Source organism: Takifugu flavidus, chromosome 18 (assembly GCF_003711565.1).
Source record: "Takifugu flavidus isolate HTHZ2018 chromosome 18, ASM371156v2, whole genome shotgun sequence".
In the NCBI taxonomy this organism is placed as follows: Eukaryota; Metazoa; Chordata; class Actinopteri; order Tetraodontiformes; family Tetraodontidae; genus Takifugu; species Takifugu flavidus.
Genome location: NC_079537.1, coordinates 12363807 through 12389585, shown reverse-complemented (window position 1 = coordinate 12389585; position 25779 = coordinate 12363807). Strand labels below are relative to the sequence as shown.

Sequence of the window (25779 nt, the reverse complement as noted above, 5' to 3'; positions counted from 1 at the left end):
AACGAGGCTCGCCGATCCCGCTCGGATCAGTGACCCCGCCTCCCCTTTTGCTCCTAAAAATAACGATCACCTCGCAGGAAGTGCGGCGACGTAAATGGCTCGCGAACACCACGGATGGAATTCCAAATGAGGGAATTTGCCACGGAGCCGTTGTGTGACTTTGTGTACACGATGTAGGTAAACAGGCACGGCTGGCGCTCCGAGCCCCCCGGGCGGCGCCGGCGTTTCGGAAAACATTTCCTGTTTGTTACGTTGTCGTCTGACGGCGTTCCAGACGCCGGGACTGCTGTTAGAGGCTTAAAGCACGGAATTCACAGGATTCCAAATGAGACTTTGTACTCAAAGAGACAACAACAACAACAGGAAGTTCCTGCTGATCCCATTTCCTCCAGCTGTTCCTCCAGCAGGTTTGAAAACGGGAAGACAAAGGTAGATCCGACGATTCCGGAGATGAAGAGCAGACGAGGAAAAACCCAGGAAATAACAGCTGGATGTTTCTTTTCCGTGATCCAAACGATCAACACCGACAAACAGGTCTGTTAGCCTGCTAGTGCTAGCGGGAGGCTAGCTCAACGAGCCATTTATCCACCTGGGAATTTCGTCCGGTGTTGGGATCCAAACGTCCTCCCGATCATCCAGACACGTTGTCCGTGGCCGCAGGAATGTTGAGTTGAACTTGGCGAGTCCTCGTTTGTCCAGTAATTAGCGGGCGGCGTTCCCGAGGAGTCTCCCTCTGAAGACGGCCGACGGTGGTGCGGAGTTGTTAGCGGCGCCTGACGCGGAATATTATTGTAGCAGATTATTTCCCAGTCAGGGTGATTTATGAGGCCCGGAGCAGCGACGTGATGATCCTAATTAATCTGAGGCGCCGCCGGAGGAAAAGGCCAACCGCTGATCGGAGCGCCGGCATCTGGCTGCGGGATCCTTCCCTCCCTCCACCCGCGCTTCCGCTGGAATCAGCACATTTACCCCCCCCCCCAAAGGCTCCTTTCGGGAGGCAAAAACCCTCCGTGGAAAGCCAAAATGGCGGATTTGCTGAAATGAGACAAAAGCGCGGCTGGAAGAGCGAGACGATTCCGAGTCATATTGATCTTAGTTAATTAGATTCCCATCTGCTCCCTGGGGACGGCTGTTCCGGCAACACGTCTCGGAGTGAAGGGAGAGGCGGAGAGACACGCCAGTATATGAACCCACTTAATTTCATTCCGAAGCCTCCAGTACAAAATGGGATTTGATTATTGGGAATATTTTTCATGTCTAATTACAATTTCTCTTTTCTCGCCTGAAGTTTATCAAAACTTCTCTCTTTTTTCCTGGGTGAATGCTAATGAATCCCGCTCCGCGTTTCAAGCTAACCACCAGTGCCCCCCCCCCCCCCCCCCGCTAATTCAATAAGCTGCACGGAAAACTAGCATCGGAACTCGTTCCTCCACACGTGAACTTTTACCCATTAGCACTTTTCTTTCACTCTGCGGCTAACGGAGCGCTAACGGCGCGGTGAGGTGCTAATGTTCCTCGTGTTAGCGCGGTCCGTTGGGATACGGAGGAAACGTGCTAACATAGCGTAGCGGCTACATATCTGCCTAGAAAAGTGATGGAAAAAGAAGGAATTTGTTTGTGTGTGTGTTGGTGTGTGTGTTGGTGTGTGTTGGTGTGTGTGTGTTGGTGTGTGTGTGTGTGTTGATGTGTGTGTGTGTGTGTGGTGTTGGTGTGTGTGTGTGTGTGTTGGTGTGTGTGTGTGTTGGTGGTGTGTGTGTGTTGTGTGTGTGTTGTGTGTGTGTGTTGGTGTGTGTGTGTTGTGTGTGTGTGTGTGTGTGTGTGCCTGCAGGGGAGCTGAAGCAGGTCATGTCAGCTGGGGGTCACAGGGGTCAGCGGCTCTTCTGGGCTGATCTGTTTGTCATAATGGCTTTTAAAAGGTCACATGTTGATTAAAATGACTGATCGTTAAGAGCCCCCCCCCCACACACACTCACTCACACACACACTCACACACACACACACACTCACACTCACACACACACACACACACCAACACACACACTCACACACACACTCACACACTCACACACACACACACCACACACACACACACACACACCAGCTAGAACAGGTGAGGCCGTAGCTCCGAGCCTCCATGTTCTCGTGCGTTTCCCTCCTCCAGGAGCATCAGGAGGGAAACAGGAAGCTGGTGGACAGGCCCTCGTCCCTGCTGCCCCTGATGCCCCTGCTGCCCCCCTGCTGCCCCCCTGCTGCCCCCTGCTTCTTCCTGCTGCCCCCGGGGGCATTGGTTGAATGGGGGGGGGGTAATTGTTGCTGTAAATTCCGACGCCCGGCTCTCAAGCGCCCGCTCACGCTTGGCTATGACCCTTGGAGGGCAGATTTATCTGCCCCACGTTCCATGGATGGATGGGGGGGGTTAGGGGGGGGGGGGGCAGGTGGACATCATAGAGCAGATCTGGGTCTGGTCCATTGAGCTCTGCTGAGCGTGTATGTGTGTGTGTGTGTGTCTGCGTCCATGTTTGTCCTTCCGTCAGATGTGGATTTGCAGCGCTACTTCCGGGCCGTTATTCCGCGTCACTTTCCCGTCTCCATCCCTTCCCGATCTTCCCTCCATTCGTCCCACTTGTGTCTCCTAAACGGATCCGTCTGGGCCGTGGTTAGATGGTGATAGATGGCGCTTGTTGCCCCGTTGGCAGCGTCGGAGGCGCGAGCCTCTAAGTGGTCCCTAAGTCGTCCTGTGGGATGATGGGATGCCGTAGGAGCGGCGGTAATGGAATTACGGGAAAGACCCTGCCCTGGTCGCGCTGGCGAAAGGTACAAATGGAGGATGGGGGGGGCAGAAGCAACGGAGCTAACGGAGCAATCCGCACGCCGGCGGGAATCGATGGCGCTCATTAATAATTCAGCCAGTTTTCCAATGGAAGCACAACTGTCATAAATGGTAATTTTGTTTGATGATTCCGCTGCTTTTCATTGGGATAAACAGACCACAAAGGTATCAATATTCATGGTCAGCGCCGGCCGGAGCGATGCGATCCGGCGGGTCACCAAATTATTTACGGAATTGATCCAGATGAAGGCCGACGTCTTCCGGGCCCAACGCGCGTCCGGGGAAACGCGGCAGGACGTCGGGAGCGCCGCGGCAACACGCCGCTGCCGTTAGCCGCGGACGCTACGGCGATGCTCGTCGCCACCGTGGAGGTGAGGGTGGGAAGCTGCTCCGGGTGGAGGATTCGTTTCATTCCATTCACTTTTCTGGGTTTTTAATTTTCCGAAGGCTTGAATCCGGGATTATTCCCGCTTGGGGCTCTTGCAGATCTCAGGAAAACGACCGCCGCTGCCGTTGCATCCGGCCCCGACTCCTTATCCCGGGATGAGTAATTGCGCTCTCCCGAGGGAATTCCATCAGAATCCCGTGACTCCAGGGAATTGCAGGAAATGGCTGTAGTCCCTGTGATCGCTGGTCCTGCTGGTCGGAATTCTGAGTTTGACTCTGAAAGGGTTCCGTGTTCTTATTCCGACCGTTCCTGACACGTGATCTCACACACGCGCACGTTCCTCCTCCTCTCCGGCCGGGTGTGCCGGAGCGTGTTTGGGATGCGTGATCCCCTCGCCACCTGGGAGCCATTTAAGAGCCTTTTCCAGACAGGGATCGGTCCGCTTTACTGGGCTGGAGCCTGATAGCAGGAATTGTGACGGACCGTCGATCCGCCGGCGTGTTGTGCGTTTGGAGGCGGCCGATCAGGCAGCAGGACCGGAGTCTCCTCAATACGGAAGCTTCCGGCCCAATTCCCAAAGATCGGCCAGGTAAATCAAAGCGGTGAGGAGGAGCCTCTTCCGTGCGGCTCTGGAGGACCGGGCCACTCCAGGAGGGGGGCGTGATATTCCTGCCCCCTCAGGTCCTCTCCGGATCTGCCGTAAAACATCCCCCATTGTAATTCAGGCGGCGCTCCCGTTCTCCATCCCTCCGGCTCCCAACGCTCCTGACGGCGAGCTGTAAAATCCTCTTTGTATTCAGGAGCCGGGAGGCGAGGAGGGGGGTCAGGCCGGGAACGGGAATGATCATGTTTGGTCCCGCTAACGACTCCGGAAAAGTACACGTTTGAGCTTTTGGCTCCCAAATTCAGTATAATTCCATAAATGTTTGCATTTCCTGCCTGTTTTACCTTTGGAAAAATCTTTGTTCTCGATTGAACGTCGACGGAACTCTGACGGATCCGATCAGGAAATCATTTTTCCTGGTTTTGAAGCTCCATTTGTGTCCGTGGAGCCAGCAGGGGGCGCTCTGTTAGGGGATGTGGTCATGTGACCCTTTGGTGATATTAGCTTCCACTGTGACGAGCTGAGGTGAAATGCATTGTGGGATAGTTGATAAAATGGGCGGAGCAAGTACGCTTCAGGAAGTACGCCACAGCTAGCTCAACGCACAGCTAGCTCAACGCACAGCTAGCTCAACGCACAGCTAACTCAACGCACAGCTAGCTCAATGCACAGCTAACTCAACGCACAATAACTCAATGCACAGCTAGCTCAACGCACAGCTAGCTCAACGCACAGCTAACTCAACACACAGCTAGCTCAACGCACAGCTAGCTCAACGCACAGCACAGCTAACTCAACGCACAGCTAGCTCAACGCACAAATAACTCAATGCACAGCTAGCTCAACGCACAGCTAGCTCAACGCACAGCTAACTCAACACACAGCTAGCTCAACGCACAGCTAGCTCAACGCACAGCACAGCTAACTCAACGCACAGCTAGCTCAACGCACAAAAACTCAATGCACAGCTAGCTCAACGCACAGCTAACTCAACGCACAGCACAGCTAACTCAACGCACAGCACAGCTAGCTCAACGCACAGCTAGCTCAACGCACAGCTAGCTCAACGCACAGCTAACTCAACGCACAGCTAGCTCAACGCACAGCTAGCTCAACGCACAGCTAGCTCAACGCACAGCACAGCTAACTCAACGCACAGATAACTCAACGCACAGCTAGCCCAATCCGACGGTGAGCAGGAATTAGCATCGGCTGCTAGCGGCGAGGGCCTGTCCGGGCCAGCATCAGGTGTGTGTGAGCTAAAGTGATGATTAAGGGATCACGGCCCCTAAATAGACGATCCTGTTTTCCCAGTTTAGGGCTGCGATCAATCCGCCACTCGCCAGATTAATTGAGACGCTTCCGATTGATTTTTTTTTTTTTAACCTCCCGTCTCCGCATCATCACTCCTCCTCCGCCGCTGCTCTGCCTTCCTATCAATGACTCCTCGAGCTGAGGGCCGATAATTCACGGGGGGGGGGGCAGGCATCACGCCGCTCCTCAGGGGGGCGGGGCCTCACGCCGCTCCTCAGGGGGGCGGGGCCTCAGCCTGCTCACACACCTGTGGCAACGCCTGCGACGTTCCTCATGAGTGTGGAGGGAACATTTAATTAGCCGGGAATGTGCTGATTTATGTTGATGGGTGGGAGGTGGGGGGGGGCAAGGTGTGTGTGTGTGTGTGTGTGTGTGTGTGTGTGGGGGGGGGGGGCTCCTTCATCTGAGACAATGTCTGTCAGCCATCAGCACCATCTGTCAGCAGAGAGGATCTTTGAAGACTCCTCTCTGCACTTTTACCTTCAGGGCAAACACATCCCTCATGTTCCTGCCCCCCCCCCCCCCCCCCCGCCCGGAACGCTGGGATGCGGAGGGATCCGTTTGGAAGCCGCTCAGATCCGGCGGCTCTCTGACAGCTTCGGCTTCCTGCCTGGGAAATTCTCCTGAAACGTTCGTATCCGTAGCTCATCCCGACCTTCCCCACCGGTCAGCGGGATTATTCCGCCGTGTTTATGCTAATATTCCGGCGTTTATTCCGCCGTGTTTATGCTAACGCTGATTCTTTATTGAACGCGACGGCGAACATCTGCGAGATGAAACGTAGCCGCCAATCGGAGCGCCGCCGCCGGAATGATGACGGCGAACGCGGTCTCTCTGGTTTGGTCCTGGCCGTGAACGCAGGAGCCGAAGTAACGGCGGCGTCCATCACGTGCGCGTGCGTCACCCTCCGCAGGTGCGGCGAGCAAGGTGCTCCGCGGAAGCGCCGCACTTCCTCCTTCTGTCTCGGGCTCTAATTTGATTCCGGACTGATTAAAGCCTCCCTAATGCAGCCGGAGCTACGGCATGCTAATGTAATCAGATCACTTACAGCTAAAACAGGTTAGCTTAATTGGCAGGCGGCGCGATGCTGGGATTTGCATTAAATTATTTATTTGCTTAGCAGACGCCCTTATATGGGCAACTCGCAATTCCATTATACACATTAGCCATTTGCGCAGCCAATTTAGCTCCGGCGCCTCGTTCAAGGATAGAACAAGTGTCAGATGCCCTCGCCGCCGCCGCCGCCGCCGCCGCCTCCGCGCCGCCATTACCTCTGCCAGCGCCTGCCCCAGCTTTCCTCCATTTTGTGGGAACACCTGAGAACAGGAAGTGGCGACTGTAGCTTCACCAGACCAGCGGCACCAGTACCGTCCCAGTCAGCCTGATTGAGCGGCTCCATTAGCTTCAGCCAGATGGTCGTCCGGTTCTTGTCCTCGCCACTTTGTCAGGACCCGCATGGAAAATCTGGAGCGTGCGGGATGGCCGCGGCGCTCCACCCCCCCCCCAGTCAGGTAATCGTTCAGCCCAGCGTGTCGGCACGATCAGCTCCTCCTCCCGCCGCCTGATGGCTAACCTCGTTACGCGCCGACGTCAACACGCCGTCGCACTTAAACTGATGAGTCTCAGTCGGGTCAGACGCCCAACCAGGGAGGGAGCGACATTAGCGTTAGCAGCGTTCTTCCCGTACCGCTTCCTGTTTCTTCTTGCCGTGGGAGGGAACGCCGCTCGCCGGCTTCCCCCACTGAGCAGCAGCGTTGACGAGGCGTCTGACGCACGTTCCTTCACATCGGATGCAGCCTCTTTCAGCCGGGAACAGAACTGGCAACGCGCCATCCCGTTATCCCTCCATCCCGTCATCCCTCCATCCCGTTATCCCGCCATCCCGTTATCCCGCCACCCCGCCATCCCGTTATCCCGCCATCCTGTTATCCCGCCACCCCTCCATTCCGTTATCCCGCCATCCCGTTATCCCTCCATCCCGTTATCCCGCCATCCCTCCATCCCGCCACCCCTCCATCCCGTTATCCCTCCATCCCGTTATCCCGCCATCCCTCCATCCCGCCACCCCTCCATCCCGTTATCCCGCCATCCTGTTATCCCGCCACCCCTCCATTCCGTTATCCCGCCATCCCGTTATCCCTCCATCCCGTTATCCCGCCATCCCTCCATCCCGCCACCCCTCCATCCCGTTATCCCTCCATCCCGCCACCCCTCCATCCCGTTATCCCTCCATCCCGTTATCCCGCCTTCTGATTGGAATGGAATGTGCCCTCATTCTCTCTAATATAAATCGATCCTCCCGAACACGTTCCACGTGCTCGCCGCGGCCTCGCCGCCACGTGTGTGAGCGCTGGTCTTGTCTTTGTTCTCCTGGTTTTGGCGCCATGTTATTGGTCCGTTTGGGGGGGGGGGGGGGCAGTGGGGGGGGGCAAAAACAAATCAGTTAAGAGCCTCTCAGACTTAATCAGATTATCGGGCTAAGTAAGAAGTTTCCTCCAAACTTTGGCGGCTCGCCGTCATTCCCCGCCTCCTTAACTCGCCGCTACCGTGCTACGCGATGGGGGCGGGGCTAAACGGCGGTTCTTAGAAATGGCGTTGCTGGGCTCTCGCCGGCGTTCCTCCTCTCCTCTCCGTGTTTTTCCCGCTGCAACAACAGTATTGTTTGCATTAAGGGCCCGGCCGGAGTAAATGGAGCTGTTTTCAATTAGTTTTCCGAGTGCTTATCCCATTAAAGGTAACGACTTATTGATTTAACGACAGCGGCGCTTTTGGTGTGAAACGCGCCGCTATTATGAGTCTTTCTCCGCCGTGGCGAGCGCCGGGTGAACGCCTCCGCTCTGCCTTCCACGCGGCTGCTGTGTTAGCGGCGGTCCGCGATCATTACGGGAGCTCCGCCCCCCAGGAGCGCCGTTCAGGTGATTTTTCTCGTCCTGGCCCGGCGCCAGCGACCTCGGCCGGGAACCCGGGGCCGCCGCCGAGGTGGGAGCGCCTGATGTCATTGTCAGCGCTCCTGCGTGTCCCCAAGCCGCAGTGCAGAGGAGCATCGGAGGGGCCCGCGCGCAAGCTAATGCGCCCGCCGCTTCCCCGCGGGTTCCACTTCGCCATGCCGCCATATGGCCGCCCGCTCCCCTCCGCCATCCCTCACCGGTGTCAGCACCCGGCCCCGGAGAACGCCACTTTTGTCTTCTCTGCCTGCCCGTCTTCACTTCCTTCCTCGGCGTTCCCGGCGCCTCCCTGTTGAACTCCTTTTGTTAGCATCCGCCGCCTGTTCAGCATGCTAACGGTTGGGGCTTTGTTCTTTAACCTTGAACAGAAGTTTCTGTGGCGAGCAGCTCGTTTGGCCCCCGCGGAGACGATCGGCTCCCGCTCAGGGGCGGAGCCAACCACTCTCATGTACACAAACAACTTTAATTGTCCTTTTTGTCGTTCATCTTTGCTGAGAATACGAAGCAGCTCGTGCCCGTGGATGGCTCCGCCCCCTGTGGGCGGGCTCACCTATGTGACACGTACGGAATGTGGGATGGAAATCTGGGATGTTGATTTTGTGGCGTCTGAAACCTCTGGGGAAGTGATGAAGTTAGCAGGCAAATGTAGCCGTGTTAGCGTGTAGCGAGCTCCTAAACCGGGAACAGCCGGACTGGGACGGCGTTCCGGTTGGGTTGCTTCGGAGCCGTACTGTTGCCGGAGTTGCCGGTTGCTCCGGTCGTTCTCGGCTGATCCCTTTATTGCCGTTACAAATCTTTTTAAGCGTTCCGCGTAGCGCCGCGGTAATGCTGCTGTTTTCTTAACGCTAATGGTTCTCCGAAGTGGCGTCGCGGCTGTAAGGGATCGCCGGCCGCCGGAGAGGTTCCGACCATTTGCGCTGCGCTGGAGCGACGACGCCCAGCTGCTGACGGTCGCGTTTCCCAGTAATGAGACGACTGATAAGTCAGCGAGCGACCTCGTCTTATTCCCTTTAGCTTCCACGCTCCCGCTTCAATTTGTGCTAAAGGTAAATTCTGTATTCACACATCAGCGGCGGCGGCGGCGGCGCCTTTATGGTCCATAAGGAAGCGGCGTTTCCTGACGGACACGTTGCCGCATCGGCCAACTTACGGATCTGCGTTAAACATTTACGACGTGATGTCCGAGAGAACGCAGATGCCTGAATGATGCTAGCGCCCGGTGTGCTATTAGCATTTTTATCTGTGGACGGGGAAACAGTTGCAGAGTTTTGGTTTATTTAGCAGGTCAACAAAAGCTAAAGATTGACTTTTTTAATGGCGACGGTCGGCCTAAATAATTCATCCCACATTATTATTCATGAACTTTATGGCCAATAATTGGCTGGAGGATCATCTGTGACCATTAGCATCGTCAGCTAGCTACAGGAAAAGTGGAGTTTATGGGGAATTCACAGCATCTAATGGCAACATAGAGTTTAGTGGTGTTTCAGGACCTAAAGTTGCTCCGTTAGCAGTCGGCGCTAACGTCTTAGCAAAACGGACGCTGTTGCTAAAGGAAACTGTCGCCCACATTGAGTTTCCCTTCAATGGGTGTGGCCCTGTGTGGCCACGCCCCCTGTCGGTGATGCCTTCATCCTGGTCACATGACCGTACCAAGAAACGTGGTCGCCGTCCGCTCACGTTCCTCACGGATGCGTCATCGGCGCCGCTTCCCGCGCTGTCATTCCCGCGCTGTCATTCCCGCCTCTTTCTTCAAACTTGTTGGTTGGAAAATGACAGAATATCGGATTCATCCGTCTCCGTTCTGACCTTTGCCTCCGGAGTCGCCGCACTTGTTCCGCCGTTTCGTTTTCTCGGGGACGCCGTCGTAGCGCCCTCTCACACGGTCCAACATCGGAGGTCAGGAGGTCATCGGCCAGAACCGGAGGAGCTCGGAGACAGCGGCAGATTCGAGAGGGGGCGGGGCATCTTTTAATGATCTCTCCATCGCCCCCTGTGGCCGGGAGGGGCAGGCACAGGCCCCGCCCACACACATCCTCACCCGAGGCGGCGGCGGGCTGCTGCAGCCACGCCAGGACCAATCAGCTCGCTGCACACGACCTTTACGGCGAGCAAAGGACGATCAAAAACTTAAGATGGATCGATCAGGAAGTCTAAATTAGTCTCACCTTTTCTGGATTTAATGGCGCCGCTCCGATGCAAATGTGGCGGCGTGAGCGAGCGCGCTGTTGTCTGACTGAGGAGGAGCGATGATGGATCGGCCTGCCAGCGCCGGCCGCGCTAATACGCCGCCTCACACACATCAGCACGGGATTAATGGCCGAGTGTGTGTGTGCGCGCTAATACACCTGTGCTAATACACCTCGGATGTCGGCTGCTAGCACAAAGCTAACGCTGCCGTCGGCGTTCCTGTTTACCGAACACGTTCCGCTGGTTCCGTCTCCTCCGTCTTCAGCAGCACTTTTCAGCCAATAACACGCAACCGCTCGCAATCCTGGAAAGCGCGTTAATAATTGAGGCTCCCGGCCGGAGCGCCGTCTCTTCCTGTAGCCGCGGTGGCTGCTGAGCGGCAGGAGCTCAAACACGCCGCGGCGGTGGAGGGAAAACCGTCCGGAAGCGGCGGCGTTTCCCAGTCGATTTTCCGTCTTATTGTCTTCCACGCGGCTGAAGATGGTTCTTGTTAGCAAGACGCCGTAAACGGCTAATTTCCTCTGAAGTCAGCCCCCGCTCATGCTAGCGCGGTAGCCGCGGCTGCGGCCGCCGCCCCCTCCCATCGGCCTTGCGTGACATCCGCTGTGCGATATGTTACCACGGCGGCGCTGGCCCGGCTGCACCGGGTCAGGCATCCATATTTAATGTCCTCTCTGGTGCATTAGCGAGCGCTACGGCGGAGCGACCAACTTCCTGTCAGCTCACCGGCGTCCACGCGTGTTAGCAAAGATTTGTGTGCATTAGCAGCGGATCCGCGCTTCATCCGAGTTCTGTTATTGGCCGATCAATATTTAAAGAGGCGTAACATCATCTAAAGAGCCGAGCCGCTCATGGCATGTGGCCCCGCCTCCTCGCCGGCGTGGGGGCGGCGCCTCGTGGGACGGCCGGAGCCGCGGGCTGCTTCCTGGGCCTCCGCGTGAGCTCGCTCCAACCCGGCAGCAGCGTCGCCGTGACTACGTGGTTTATGATCCCGATGGCCGTGGGCGCCGTTAGCGGCGTTAGCGGCGTTAGCGGTTTGCCGCGGCTGTTTTCTGCTCCACCACCTCCACCTTTTTCAAACAAACATTCCGTGTTTGTCGGATGCTGACGGCAGCGTTCCTCTTCTATTCCCGCTCGCTGAATCAATCTCGTAAAGACAATCGGGTTATCGTCCCGGCGACGGCGCTCTGTCGGTGGCCACAGACGCTGCTCGGCGAGCCGTGAAATGAGAGCGGATGATATAATAACATGTATGTTTTATTGTGATAAGAGGATCGACCGGATGTTGCGGAGGAATCCGGACGCATTCGGCTGCCTTGTGTTTTCCTTAAATTGTCATATTAGAGAGGAATCATCCCTTTAAGGGGATTTTAACTGCTCGGAATTTCGGATCCGCTGCCATTAAAGCTCATTTTCTGCCTGTAAAAGCAGGTGAGCAACATTCCGATTAGCTGTAGCTTCCAGCTAGTGCAGTTAGCTCAGGTGGAAGAGAGGGAATTTTATCAGGCGGGTTTAAAATGGGATTCTTTGGCATCTCGCGGCATTAAACGACATATTTTTCACTGCAGATGTCAGAGCGGGAGGCCGGTCCGACACCATTCCGGGCGGATTGACGCGCTGCTCATGTGTTATATTAGAGGTCGCGACCTTTCCGATATGAACACGTCAACCTGAGAGTGATGGAAAAATGAAAAGGAGGAAATGGATTCCCGCTGACCCGCACGGAGCAGCGTATTTTCTGTTCTAAACGGCGCTTCCACGTTCCCTCCTCGGGAATCTCCTCAATCTTCTCGTAGATTCCACAGAGGAGCCGAAAGCGGACGCCGGCGGCCGTCACCTTTGGAGGAGCCGGAAGCATGAAATTGCTGATATTTGTGTCCCGGCTGTGGGTTCTGGATCAGCGGACCAAAGAGGATCCGCCTGGAGCCGGAGCGTGCTTGGTTCCTGCTGCGTTGCCTCCGGGGTAATTAGCGTATCCGCGGAGAGTCCATTTCCCTGAGATCTTGACCTGGAGAAGCTCTTCCTGCCTTCCCGCCATTATCCTCCTCTCATGAATCTCTAAAGGGCAGAATTCAGGAAGTAGATCCGGTTCCGACTCACCCGGGCGCCGCTGTTTCACCTCCTTCCCGCCGCCGTCTTCGCCCTCGCCGCGGTCTCCTCTGCTCCCGCGCGCTGCTGCCTCGCTAGTTAGCAAAAGGTGGAATAAGTTTTCCCCCTCACCTTCCGGGCCCACTGCAGATGGATAATTAGCTGCCGACTGTCGGATAATTATCCCGGCTGCATCTAATTTTCGTCTCAACCTCAGACGATGGCGGTCAAATCAAATAAATGGCGCACGGAAACGCGTGGGATTAACGCATTCCGATAAACGAGTGGGATGCTTCGTGTTCCCGGACGCGGTCGCGTCTCCGCATCTCATTTGCGGAGCCGTTGTTCCGTCGGTCCCACCTGTTTTCCCGACACTCCGGTAGCAGTTAGCAGAGCTCTGCTAGCTTCCCGGACCGTCAGCGGCCGACCCGCGAAGTGAGACGGAAGAGGGAATAACGAGGGCCGTCGTGTTGGAGCTGCTTCACCGCCTGGGTTTTCCCCATCCCAACGGAATCATGCGCAGGTGCTCCCAAAGAACTGCGGAACGACTTCCTGAGCCGAGCGTTTTGTCAAGAAAATGATCCTCGCCGCGACGTGCGTGGGAGCGCCGTGAAGCACAGTAGCTGCTCCCGGCGGAGGAAATTCCCCACCTTCCGGCTCCCACTGACACCTCCGGATGCCAGCCGGGAATTTGGGTTAATGCGGAGTTATAAAGCTGTTGCGTAGGAGCGTCGGAGGCGCCGCTCGTCGCCGCGGTGACAGTAAATCTCCGGCTTCCTTCTCCCTGACGACTGAAGGGAAGTACCGCCGGCTGGAATACTGGCGGAGGGCGGAACGCCGAAGAACCCGAGATTTGTTAACGGAAAACAGGAATATTAGCGTCCCGCTCCCGTTAAACCGGGTGTGCGGTCCGAACTGCTGTCACCGTGGCGACGGCCCGGAGGGCTGTAATTGGCGAGCGGTGTCAGCTTCAGGCTTCCTGGTTGTGGCGAGTGCACGTTTGTGTGCACGCCGCTCCTCCGTATCGTTCGCTGGGGAACTTTGAGCGCCATTAGTATTCCGACAGCATCGCGAGGTCACGCGAGCTACGCCCCGCTAGCCTCGGAGCGGCGCATCCCGTTGCACCCTTCCCCTCCATCCACGTCTACTTCCTGCCCCCCCCCCCCGGGGGGGCTGCAGCGCCGCATTAACGAGCAGCGCCGAGAACAAATAAAAATAGACGGGCAAAGTTGGGAGCTGCGAGCCCTCGGGAAGCCGCTGCACGGAAAATGTGCATCCGAAGAATATGGCCCGCCCCCCGTTTGCCCCGCCCCCCCGTGCCCCTTCCTATCTTTGGATCGAGGCGGTAATTCAATTGGGGGAGACGAGAGCAGGATTTCCGTCCTCTCCATAAACGGCTTGTCGGCCCGTCAGCATTCATGATGCTAGCTTCCGCGCGCTGCGGCTAACTGTCCGAGGAAGCTTCCCTGTGATCCGCCGTAGCCGGAGCGGCGTGCGTCTGTGAGCGATCCTCCCGTCTGCGCGGATGGGATCTGACAGGCGGGAGGGTCGGACGGATGACGGCTACCTTCCGTGATTCCACCCGCTCTCGGCACGACGGCTGGTAGCGGCGGGATTAGCCGCGGTCCGAAATAAGCAGATCCGCAGCAGCAGGTAGTCGGAGGTCGGCGCTCATCATCAGTCAGCTAACAAGCGTCCAGCGACGCCGCTGATGCGCCGGCTGACAGGTCCGATGGAGCGAGAGCGGCGAGCGCCGCGTGCGGTCGGTTCCCTCTGACAGCTGCCCGACAGCCTCAGCGGCGTCTTCGCTCGGACCGCCTCCCGCCGTCCTCCGACGTGTCCAGCTAAACAAGCGGGCGGATCGTTGTCGCCGGAGCGCAGACAGGAAGTCTGAGGGGTGAAAGGTCACATCTCAACAACCAAAATCAACAAAATGAAGTCTCAAGCTGCGTAGCTTCATGCTAATGTAGCTTCACGCTAAGGTCAAAACAGAGGTCGCAGTGCTGAGATCCCGCCCACACGTGGAACCGTCCAATCAGAATGAAAGCTGAGCTGTCAGTCAAAGAGCTGGAGTCCTGCAGGGGGCGCCACCGTTAGCGTACGCCTGACGTTGTCATGGTAACCGGCTGCGTTTTTACGGCAGCGTCGTCTCTGACCGAGGGCTAAAATGGCGAGCACGACGGAGGCAGCGAGTAACAGGCTGCATCAGAGGAGCGAGGAAGCTAATGCCTCCTAAGAGTGTTTGTTGGGGGCCGGCCACATAAATCTGCCCCCCCCCTTTGGTTTGAGCCATCCTCTCACCACCAGCACTTTGCTAATGGCGCCGCCTCGCTCAGCATCACTCACACTCAGGCCCAGCTGGGGGGGGGCTGGGGGGGCCTGGTCCCATCATACCGCCGAGCCCCCCCCCCCCAACACCCCCACGGTGTGACGGCCTGCAGATATACGGCGTCTCCGCCGCTGCCACGCCAACATGGCGTCCCTCCCCCAATAACTGGCCTTTTTAGGTGAGGCGCTAATTTGTTGCAACATTAAGTACGTCCTTGGGGGGGGGGCAGGGGGGGTCGCTGTCAGTCAGTAAACACGTCGCGTCCGTTTCACCACCTGTCAACGCCGCCGCTAACGACGCGCTCCGCTAACGATGTGCCAACAGCTTTCAGCGGCGGCTCAGGAGCGCGACGGGGCCTTTTGTCCCCCCCCACGTGAAGAAGAGGCGGGACTTTGTCGGAGCGCCGGAGTGACTCGGTGACCTTGGAGCTTATTGCTGTCCTCGACAGAAACGGCGCTCCATGTTTGCGGAGCGCCGTCTGTCATCAATGAGCTTTTGTGTTGGCGATCGATCGGCTCCTGGCCGGAACGCCGCGGTTGATGGATGCACAACAAACAGACTCTGCACCGCCAGCATCCACGCCGCCGCCGCCGCCTCGCCAGAGGATGTCAGGTCCCATCGGCTGCCAGCCCCCGCCCCCCCACCCCCGGAGCCCGCCCACCGCCGTGCTGTTCTGACCAGCCAAAGTAACGAGTTTAGATTCATCCATGCGGATCAATAACAAATCGGATCACTCGCCGTGATGTCATCAGCGTTTTGGATCAAAGTGTTTCATCTTCACGACTGATCCATCCGATCCCTTTAGTGGGCGGGGCTTATGGGTCCGGATCTAATCCGATGTTGACATGAAGGAAAGTTGGAACCAAGTGGGAAAACGTCCGCTAAGGCGGCGGCCTGGACGGACGGCGGTCGGAGCGTGGAGGATCCGCGGCGTCCTCACACGGAGCTTCATTAGTAAACAGGAAGTGGATTACTGGAGTTTAGCCTCGCCACCTCGCCGTCGATAAACGACCCCGACGGAGCCCTGGAAACGCGGCTAACGCCATCGTGAGCTGCAGCCGCGGCTCAGGCGGCGCTAACGGCACCGTTCCGCCGTCACGTGACCCGGTCACCATAGGAACGTGCGTTTGGATTCTGCTCCTCCCGCCGCCGCTCCGGTATTCCGGCTCAGACGAGAGGGAATAGCATTAAAGCTAACGTTGGGCTGTTTGTGAAGCGTCTGCGTCCGCTCCTTTGTCGGCTTAACCCCGTAAATACTCGCCATCGATCCGCTGTGATGTTTTACAGACGGATTACGGATGTGATCCACCTGTGGCCGCCGGAGATCTTAAACAAACAGGCGTCGCCCAGTGCGGACGCGGCCGGCCGCCGCTGACCTCCGCGGTTAAACGGCTCGCTAACCTGAAAACGCCGCAGAACCCAAGCTGGGAAATTTTCACCGCCTGCAACCGTCTTTCTTTGAAGTTTTACTGTCGCGTTATTCCCGATATCTGGGCCCCGAGCGGGAGCGCCGCGCGGAAGACCGGAGCAGCGTCGGCAGGAAGAACCGCAGGCGAGCCTCCGCAGGTGCTGCGGCGGAGCCGCGGTTAGCATTTTAATCCAGTTTGTGGACCAGGAAGTGGAGAGCGTGGCGCCGTGTGACGGAGATCAAACCGGTTGCTCGCCGCTCCGCAAACGTAAACACCAACGTGTCTTTGATCCCCTTTGATCGCCGGACAAACGTGCGGGCTGTGCCAAAAAACAAAAACATGCTAATCAAGTGACAGAGATAAATATTTGATTGGGCGGGCTCTGACCTGTCCGCCGTTAGCGTCAACGTTCGTCCTTTCATCTTTTCTTTCTTTTCTTTGCTCGCTGAATAATTCATCGGTCGATCCAAAAATCTATCAGATCAATCATTTCTGTCCCAACAGACGCCGAGATTGTTGCTACGGCAGCACTGTTGCTAACTGTCAATAGCTGGAACGGGAGGCCTGGTTGCTAACGGACGCCCGGACATCAAAGCCCACTGGGTTGGTCCGTCTCTGCATTATTTATTTGGTCGTTATCGTCTGCGTTTGTCTCCATCTTAAGGTCGTCATTAGCGGCATTATGTCGCGGCGATGCCGAGAACACTCTCTGGTGATAGCGGCGTGACCGATGCTAATGGTGATGACGATAATGAAGGAATAATGAGAAGAGCTTCTGCAAATGGCTGCAGCAAACCGGCGCCGCGTTGCCAACGAGAAAACTGGCTTTTCTAGCACCAATAACGAGCCGGACGATTAGCTTCAGCCGCCGCGGCTTTAGCAGCTAACTGTGCTACCGAGCATCGACTCGTGGATGCTACATCGAGCCGCTGGGCTGGGCAGAACACAGCCGGCTAGCAAGCTAAGCTAGCGCGCCATGTTACTGGACAGCGCGCAGATCTGCACACTAGCTGTGTTTGAGCTAAGCTAACTAGCGCTGAGTGATCGCAGCATTCTATTGCCCGGTCCTTCCCCAGGCCGGAAGGTTCCAGATGTCAGCTGCTCCGGAATATTGCTGGCCACAGCAGGAAAGTTTCCGGAGCGTCGCCACCCTTTTGGTCCTGGAGTGTTTGTGATGCGATCGATGAGCAGCGGCGTGGTCAAGGTCGAAGGTCAGCCGCTGTGGCGCCGCGGCTCTTTGTCCTATCATCCGTCTCCCGGCTTCTTCCCGCCCTGGTCCATTATTTTCACACTTGTGTTGGGAGACCACCGAGGAGCCCCCGCGGGTGGCCGGCGTTCCCTCTGTGTGGAGGTGTGTAGCATTCCGTAGATAGGAATCATCCTAATCGGCCCCGCGGCCCCGGGAAAAAAAATCACAAAAAAGGCGGAATCCACTTAGCAACGTGGCTAATTTGCATATCTTTGAAGGCTCCGTGTTTAGTCAGCTTAGCTGGAAGAAGCGGGAAGACGTCAGCGTCTGACACTCAGCAGGAGCCGGAGCAGCTGGCTGACTGGTTTATTTAGCGTTTAGCTGGATGGATCGCTGGCTTTGATGTTGGAAAAAGCGCTCATCAAAGGCTGTTTACGGAGGTGGCCTCACTTCCAAACCTGCTGATTCAGGAGCCGGTGCCTTCTCCAAAGGCGGAACGTCTAATTCCTGTTTCTCCAGCCCGGACAAATCATGGACGCTGCGATGAAAGTGGCAGGAAGCTAACTGCCACCGCTGCTTTCAGTCAGGATGCTAAGCTAAACGGGTCTCGCGTGCGCGGCTCTGTTAATGGATGCGAACAACATGTTACGTCAGGAACGTTCCCGTCAACCCCGTTTTCCCGGAGACTTTTCCAGTTGCACTACAGACGTGCGCTCCGCTACGGCTAATATTTTATTTAACGCAACTTAAGAATGTTTCTAAAACAACGGGCGGCGACCTGGAGGGGAACGAGCGCTCCCTGGAACATTAGCCTGTTTCCCCAGAGGTTCTGGTGTCGGGGTCGTACTTCCCAGACTCCGGAACTCTTCTGGAGCGTCGTGCAGCTGAAACCATCACGTAGCTGAAGTTAGCGTGTAGCGAACAGCTGGTCTTTATGCGCGCCAGCGTCACAAACACACTTCCTCTTGTTTGTTAGCCTCTTAGCTTGATACCATTTAAGCTAACCTGATGTGAGCGTCCGCATTTTTAATGATGCGTCGCGCGCTAACGTCTAAATGGACGCAGAATTAGCTGACAGGTAAATTTACGGCTTCTATTAGCGTCGGGTGTCGTATATTTTAATACACGTGCCATCGGGGGCGAACAATAGCGACTCGACCGCACTCGTCCCTCATAAACGGCCGCGCGATCAGCCAATGGCGTCGCTCCGACCCCCCTGATTTAAGTTTATGGCGTTTACATCCTAAACGGACGTTTTAATGGGCTTTTATTCCTCCCTCCGTTCTATTATGCATCCTAATCATAAATTACTATAATTAGAATTTGTGTCTGCGGGTGGAAACTCGACGCTGCTCAAACGTTTCCGTGCAAATTTCAGTGTCACATTTTTAAAAAAGATTTTAAAAAAAAGGGATCGAAAGACGAAGATTCCAGGATTTTTCAGGATCTGTGACGGGAAAAAAGGCTCCGGTCAGCAGAAATCCCGGGACGCTTCCCAAACGGTCCCACCATCCATCTGTCAGTGCCAACACCGACCCCCCCAGATCCTTTACGTACCGTGGGCGCCGCTCCAGTGGAAGCTAATCTGGGCGGGGGCGGGGCTTCGCGTTACGGCTCAACCGGGATCAAGGGCCGGCAGATTGGGCGGGAATGGCGGGAAAGAGAGATTAAGAGCTCCGGCGTTATTTAGCTGCTCCTGGAGGTGCCGGTTATAAATGTTGCTGCCTCTTATTGGTTCCCCTCGCAGGCTTGGGGGGGGGGGCTTTGGTAGAGGCCCAGGAGGGGGTTCGATACAACTTTAATAATGCGTAGCAGCAGCTAAATGAGCCATTCTGCGGTACTTTAAGACGCCCCCCCCCCCCCACCCCCCCCCCCCCCCCCCCCCCCTCGCCCCCCCCCTCGGTCTCAGGGTCTGAATTATTAAAAGTGTTGTTTTCCCTTATTGCCGCGTTGCCGAACCGGAGCTGCACATGCCGGAGTTTGACTCCTTAAAGAGCCCCACCTGCAGCAGCACCGCCGGGGGGGGTCGCGTGAGGGGGGGCGGGGTCAGCAGGCATCTCGGGGGGAACACGGAGGTCGCAGACAATAACCACGGCGCCGATGCCACAGTCGGAACGATACAAGGAGGCGTCCGGAAGAAGGGCGGAAAGATGCGGATTCAGGGATTTTTCCGTCCCTAAAACATCACGAAACAGCTGGAAAAACGGCCCAAAGTGACGTTTGGACCCACCGGTACCGACGAAAGGGGGGCGACTGGGACCGCCCACTTCAGCCAGCTAGCAATAGCATCTGTCCCAGAAGGTTGTCGTCCTCCGTCGACCAATCACGCGTTCATACGACGATGGCGGCGGCGGCGTCTCCGGTGGAGCGAAAACAGACGCTAAATAACGTGCTAACGCGTCGCGGCGTAGCGACCCAAACGCTGCTGACGCGTCCGAGGAGACGAAACCGGGAGCTCCGACTCGCCATCAAAGCCATCAATAACCCCGCCCCCCGGCGTTAAATCACCGTCTGTCGTTAAATAACGTGAGTTTACAGACAAAAGCAGCAACGAGCTAACAGTGCTAACGGCCCCCCCCCACCCCCCTCCCCCGACTTTAATCACATGATTAATAATTAACGGGGGGCTGAAACGCGGATCGACAGTCAAGGCGCCGCCAGCGGCTCATTGGGAGGCGGAACGCCGCAGACGCACGGCGCCGCTCCGGCTTTAACGTTAGCGTCCGTAAGCGTGATCCCGGGTCGGCGCCCTCGTCCTCGCCACCCGCCCGTAACCACCGCACGCTCTGACCTCATTCTGCCATGGGAGCCCCCCCCCCCCCCGTATCAGCTGATCTTCACCCTCCTCTTCCTCACGCAAACACAGGAAGAAGCTGGAAAAAGAGTGTGTGTGTGTGTGTGTGTGTGTGTGTGTGTGTGTGTGTGTGTGTGTGTGTGTGTGTGTGTGTGTGTGTGATCCTGGGTAGCAACAGCCCCCCCCCCCCACACACACACCCGACCCATTATTAACTGTAACACACACACGGCGGCCGGAGCGCCGCTGACACTTTAATGGGCGTTTTCTACTCGGGTGTTTAATAATACATGTGCTGCCTGTCGGCGCCGCCTGGCTCCGCCCCCGGCGAGCCTCTGTGCTGCTCGGCTGTGCAGGAATTACAGCGATGTTTTCCTCCACACGCCGCATCCATCACAACCACGGGCGCCGCGTCCACGTGACCCAACCCGCTGGTGGGGACGCGTGCGTGCTCGCCAACACCCTTTAAAGGGGGCGGAGCTTGGGCCGGGCGCCAAAGACGCCAGATTCTGTGTTTTCCACCATATTGAGGTCACGCTCCCAACTCCCGGTCAGGACATTCCGACAACAACAGGAAAGGACACAAAAAAGAAAAAGCTTTTACAAAAAACGCTACGAAATTCCCAGAAAAATCCAGAAATCTGTTGAATATTTCAGATTCCCAAAAGGGTCAAAGCAGAACATGTTTCCATGGTGACCAAACCCATCAGGAAACCACAGTAAGACAGGAAGTGTCAGACACAAGAACCTGGTTTCTTTGTGGAATCTTCGGAAATCGGTTAGAATTCCAACATTTCCCGAATTTTTGGGAGGTTTTCCACTATAGCCGTTCCTGGTTCAGCCTCGACACGGGTCGGAACCGTCACTGTTCCTGCGGATCACTGTGGAATTGCCTTTGATTCCTGTGATGTCTTTGATGTGTCCCTGCAGGAAACACGCTGTGTAAGTCAGGAAGCATCGCCGTCTTCGGGAACGTGGTGTACAGCGGCCTGCTGAACGATCACCTCTGGCACCTCGGAGTTCCGCTCTTCACGAGACTGGTAAGAGACCGAGCGCCGCGTCCTGTTGGGCAGCAGCCGGTGTCGGAGCGCCACCTGCTGCCACGGAGGTCCGGTTCGTGTCCAGTCTGGATTTTATGCTGCCTTTAAGCTTCCAAAGGCACCAAATATGGGATGTGATTCTCCGGGTTTGCAACAGTTGCGCTTGTGCGGCAGAGTTCCGTACGGAACGGTCCGGAAGGGTTCCACTGCCGGTTTAGCCCCGCCCCTTCTCTTCGGAAGGGCAGCCGGAGCGGCACGGATCGGCTCCTGTGGTATCCGACATGGCAGCAGATTTTCCAGCCTGATCCGCATCCACGCAGAAAGGTTCTTTCTTTGGGAAAACCACATTCCTGAATGTTGCCGTTCAGAAGGAAGAAAGCTTTGCCATTCCCGTTTCTGCGTCCGTGTTTTGGAGCTTCCCGTCATTTTTTTCAGGCTTCATTGAGGTAAAATTGGCCCTAAAATTGCGGCTGAAACCATCTCGGAGCTAATTTCCCCAGTCGGAACTCGCTGGTGTTTAGCAAGCGGCGGGAAGAGAGACGGACATGGAAACGCTCCATAATTCATGAAGTTTGGATTTATGGCAACAACTTCAGGAAAAAAACCCTCTTTAATGAAGTTGTGAAGCGTCTGTAAACGATAAACGACTTTCCGTGATCGTGGCGGGAACGCCGTGTTTGCTCCAGGCAGGAATTCTCCCCCTCAACACACATTTTCCTTTCATTCCCAAAGAAATCAGCACAGCGGCTTTATTTACTGCTCTTTAGCCCCTCCTGCTAATTAGCGGCGTTCCGAGCGGGTGGCGAGCTGTCATCAATGTTTATTATTGATCGGATCCGTCACCGTCGCCGTCGTTTATTCCCAGGAATTACTGCTGATTGGAGCGTCGGGGTTGCGGATAATTGGGTTACATTAAACAGATAAATCTGCTGATTTCATAAATGTCTAATGTGAAGGCTCGTTTGATTATCAATTAATGTCAGCCAGAGACGTTGCCGCGGCAACGGCGGCGTCCGCAGCGGCGCCGCCCGCAGCCGCCGCTCGTAAATTCAAAGCTGCTCTCGGAAGCGTCTTCTGACACGCGCCGCCGCCCGTAAACAAGTCTTCAAAAACGCGATAAAGACATCAAAGGGCGCCGCTGCCGGCGATTCGGCTTTCAATTAGCCGGGAATTGTTGCTATTGTTCCGTTGTTGTTGTGGAGGAGGGAAATAATTCCACCGTTGTGTTCGGCTCCTCTGGAGTCGGAGGGATGAGCCGGTGTCAGGAAGTCTTCCCCAAACTGGATTTAGCGGTTATGGACTCATTAGCCGGGGCGTTCCCGTCCCGTCCCTCCTGACCCGCTCGGATTGGATCACATGTCCGTAATTCCACCCCGGAGCTTTTGGGAATCAGCGGTGAGAACAGTCGGGTCGCCAAAGGAAAGGAACCTTCAGGAGAGTGTGGGAAATTTACTGTTAGCATTAGCATCCAGCTGCAGCTACACTGTGCGTGTGTGTGCGTGGTGTGTGTGTGTGTGTGTGTGTGTGCGTGTGTGTGGTCGCCAGTGGGCCAGACCAGGTCCTGGTTTTCCCGATCAGGTTTCCAGACTCATCGAGCGCGTTCCTTTAGCGCTGACCGCTTGTAATCGAATCGCTGCAGCTCAGCGGCGCCCTCTGTAGCCGCTGGTGCATTGTGGGAGATGTAGGCGTCTCGTTAGCACTCTTCCGGCCGGAATGATCAGATGTGCCGGGTTCTCCTGCCGCCTCCAGGTGACGGTGAGGGAAAATGGCGTCCTGCTGATGCAGTCGCGCCCGCTGGTGTTGCGTCTCGTACGCGCGTGTCCACGTACACGTTTTCCCTGTTTCTTCCACCGAGCGCCACGGGAGGCCTCCGAGGCGCTTGTGTAAGCGCCCTGCTGTGACCAGGGGGCGTGGCCTCGTGGCGGAGCGGCGGTGTGCCTGGCGGTGGTCGCAGCGGGACGCGCCGCGCCTCCACACTCAGGCTCTAATTACGGCGCCGGCCTGCCAGTCGGCGCCCAGGGCGGAGCGGGGTTCTGCATTATTAACACGCCATACAGCCCCGCCCACACGCGCTGATGCCCCGCCCACCCGCGTGGACGCCCCGCCCACACACGCTGACGCCCCGCCCGCACGCGGACGCCCCGCCCACTCGCGCTGATGCCCCGCCCACACGCGCTGATGCCCCGCCCGCCCGCGCCGATGCCCCGCCCACACACGCTGATGCCCCGCCCACACGCGCTGACGCCCCGCCCAGCTGTTGTCACTCCGCCGTGACTGTCGTGGGATCCTGAACGTGCAGATTTATGGTTCCTGTGCAGTCGCGCCCGAGCCACCAGATGGGTAATTTGCTGCTGTAGCGTAGCGTATGCTAACAAATGATGTTCATGATGTCTCCCTAAACATTAACGCTTTTGGGCTAAACATGCTAACGACGCCGGGCTGCGACTGCACGTTCCCAATCGATGGTGAGGAAGTTTGACGGGAATGTTTGAGCGGAACGCCGTCCAGGCTCCGGCTCCACATTAGCACGCCGCTGCTGAGACGTTGGGATGTTTCGCCCCCCCCCGCTCAGACGGTTGTTGGTGGCAGCGCCGCGGCTCCTCGGATCCGCTCTGTACCTTCATGGAGATTCGGGAATCTGGTCCGCAGCTGGAAAACTGTGTGATCAGACAGGAAGTAGGAACGTCCTGGCCGCAGCTGCTGACCAGCGTTAGCTCAGCGTAACCCTGCGCTCCGCTGGGACCTTGAGGCCCTGAGAGCCAGGAGTCGCTCTGGTAGGGAGCAGTGGGGAGGAGACGCCAGGAAAACACGGAAAACACGCGCTGGGGTCAGGCCTCCACTTCCTGTTTGACGTCCTCCGAACGGAGGAGCAGGAAGACCCGTTGGGGGTCACCTCCTTCTCTACCCTCTTCACCCTCCCCACCTTCTCCTCCTCCATCTTCTCCTCCTTCTCCTCCTCCTTCTCCATCCTTCTCCTCCTCCACCCTCTCCACCTCCTTCTCCTCCCTCTCCTCCTCCATCTTCTCCTCCTTCTCCTCCTTCTCCTCCTCCTTCTCCTCCTTCTCCTCCTCCTCCAGCTGTGGCGTCTCCCCCCTCAGCTCCATTTTCCGTCCCAGTTGTAGGAGATTCCTGGAAAGGATCTGAGGGGATTAGGAGATGCACAAATGGCCTCAGATCCTTATTTTTGGCCTTGTCTCCTAATCCCTTCACCCTGAGAGCCTTCAGCTGCAGACCCCCCCGGTCTGCCCCCCCCCTCCTGGTCTGCCCCCCCCCCTCCTGGTCTACCCCCCCCCTCCTGGTCTGCCCCCCTCCCAGTCTACCCCCCCCCCCCTGGTCTGCCCCCCCCCCCCCGGTCTGCCCCCCCCCCTCTGCTCTCAGTTATTCATGAACAGGACTTGAAATAGACTTTGAGTATTTGATAAAAGCCTGATACTTAATCTGACATGTCCACCAAGAGCATTTCATTTTTACTCCCCATCACAGGAGGAGGGGGGAGGAGGGGGGGGGTGGGGGGGGCGTCCCCCCCCACCCCCCACCCCCCCCCCACTCTGGATCGCACCGCCACTAATGTGGCCGCCGCGACACCATTTCTCTGTCTGGCTCCTGAAGGAGGCGGGAAAAGAAAAACAAATCAGGAGGTAAATTTGAGACGCCAGTGGCAGCGTAGGAACGGGGCCCCTGGTGGGCGGGGCCTCGTCCCCCAGGGGCCCCGCCCACCGCCGAGCGCCGCCGCGAGGGCCGGCAGGACCTGCACGGATCTGCTCCTCCATTACGCCAATGTTCCCTCTGCAGCCGCAAATGTTCTCCTGCCTCCTACAGCAAATTAGCTCATCCCCCAGGACGTCTCGTATCGGGTGATCCTGCCGGAGCGCCCCCCCCCCCCCCCCCCGACCCCCCCCCACCACCACCACCTCCGACCACGACGAGGTTAATATTTAAAAGCGGCAGCCTCGGTCGTGTATTGATGATATGTTTGAAAATTGCTGAGGCAGGTTCATTGTTGCAGCGCAGATAGCCCCCCCCCCCCCCAGCCTCCCTCTGCCCCCCCAGCCTCCCTCTGCCCCCCCCCCCCCCCCCCCCCCCCGCTGCCCCCCCCACAGCTGCCAGAAGGAAAACACGCTAAAGCATGTAATGTAATATCGCTCGGTGCACGACGGTGTTCCTCCGACTCCGTCTGGACGCTCCGCTGATACAGACGGATGTTTTTTTCCGAGCGTTCCCGTTTTGTCATTTGTCAACGCGGACGATAAAATAACAAATCGTTCCGTTCGGAAGCATCAATCGTCGGCATTTACTGGTTTATTTTGCTAACAGGTAAACTTTCAAAGCGTTAGCTAGCCTGATCACCGCCATCGTTGTGTTGACATCTGGCGGGTCTGAGGGGACCCCCAACTGGTCTGAGGGGACCCCAACGGGTCTGAGGGGACCCCCAACGGGTCTGAGGGGACCCCAACGGGTCTGCAGGGACCCCCAACGGGTCTGAGGGGACCCCAACGGGTCTGAGGAGACCCCCAACAGGTCTGAGGGGACCCCAACGGGTCTGCAGGGAACCCAACGGGTCTGCGGGGACCCCAACGGGTCTGAGGGGACCCCAACGGGTCTGAGGAGACCCCCAACGGGTCTGAGGGGACCCCAACGGGTCTGCAGGGACCCCCAACG

General features: G+C 57.2%; 1 protein-coding gene across 12 annotated transcripts in view; it reads left to right on the top strand.

Annotated features, from left to right (window-relative positions):
- Nucleotides 1-25779, top strand: part of rbfox3a (RNA binding fox-1 homolog 3a) — a 223950-nt gene that overhangs the window by 103683 nt on the left and 94488 nt on the right. For all 12 annotated transcript variants that reach the window (XM_057015296.1, XM_057015304.1, XM_057015301.1 and 9 more), the window contains one exon: nucleotides 21011-21120. In XM_057015296.1, coding sequence (XP_056871276.1) covers nucleotides 21011-21120 — 110 coding nt within the window. The remainder of the gene's footprint in view (nucleotides 1-21010; nucleotides 21121-25779) is intronic.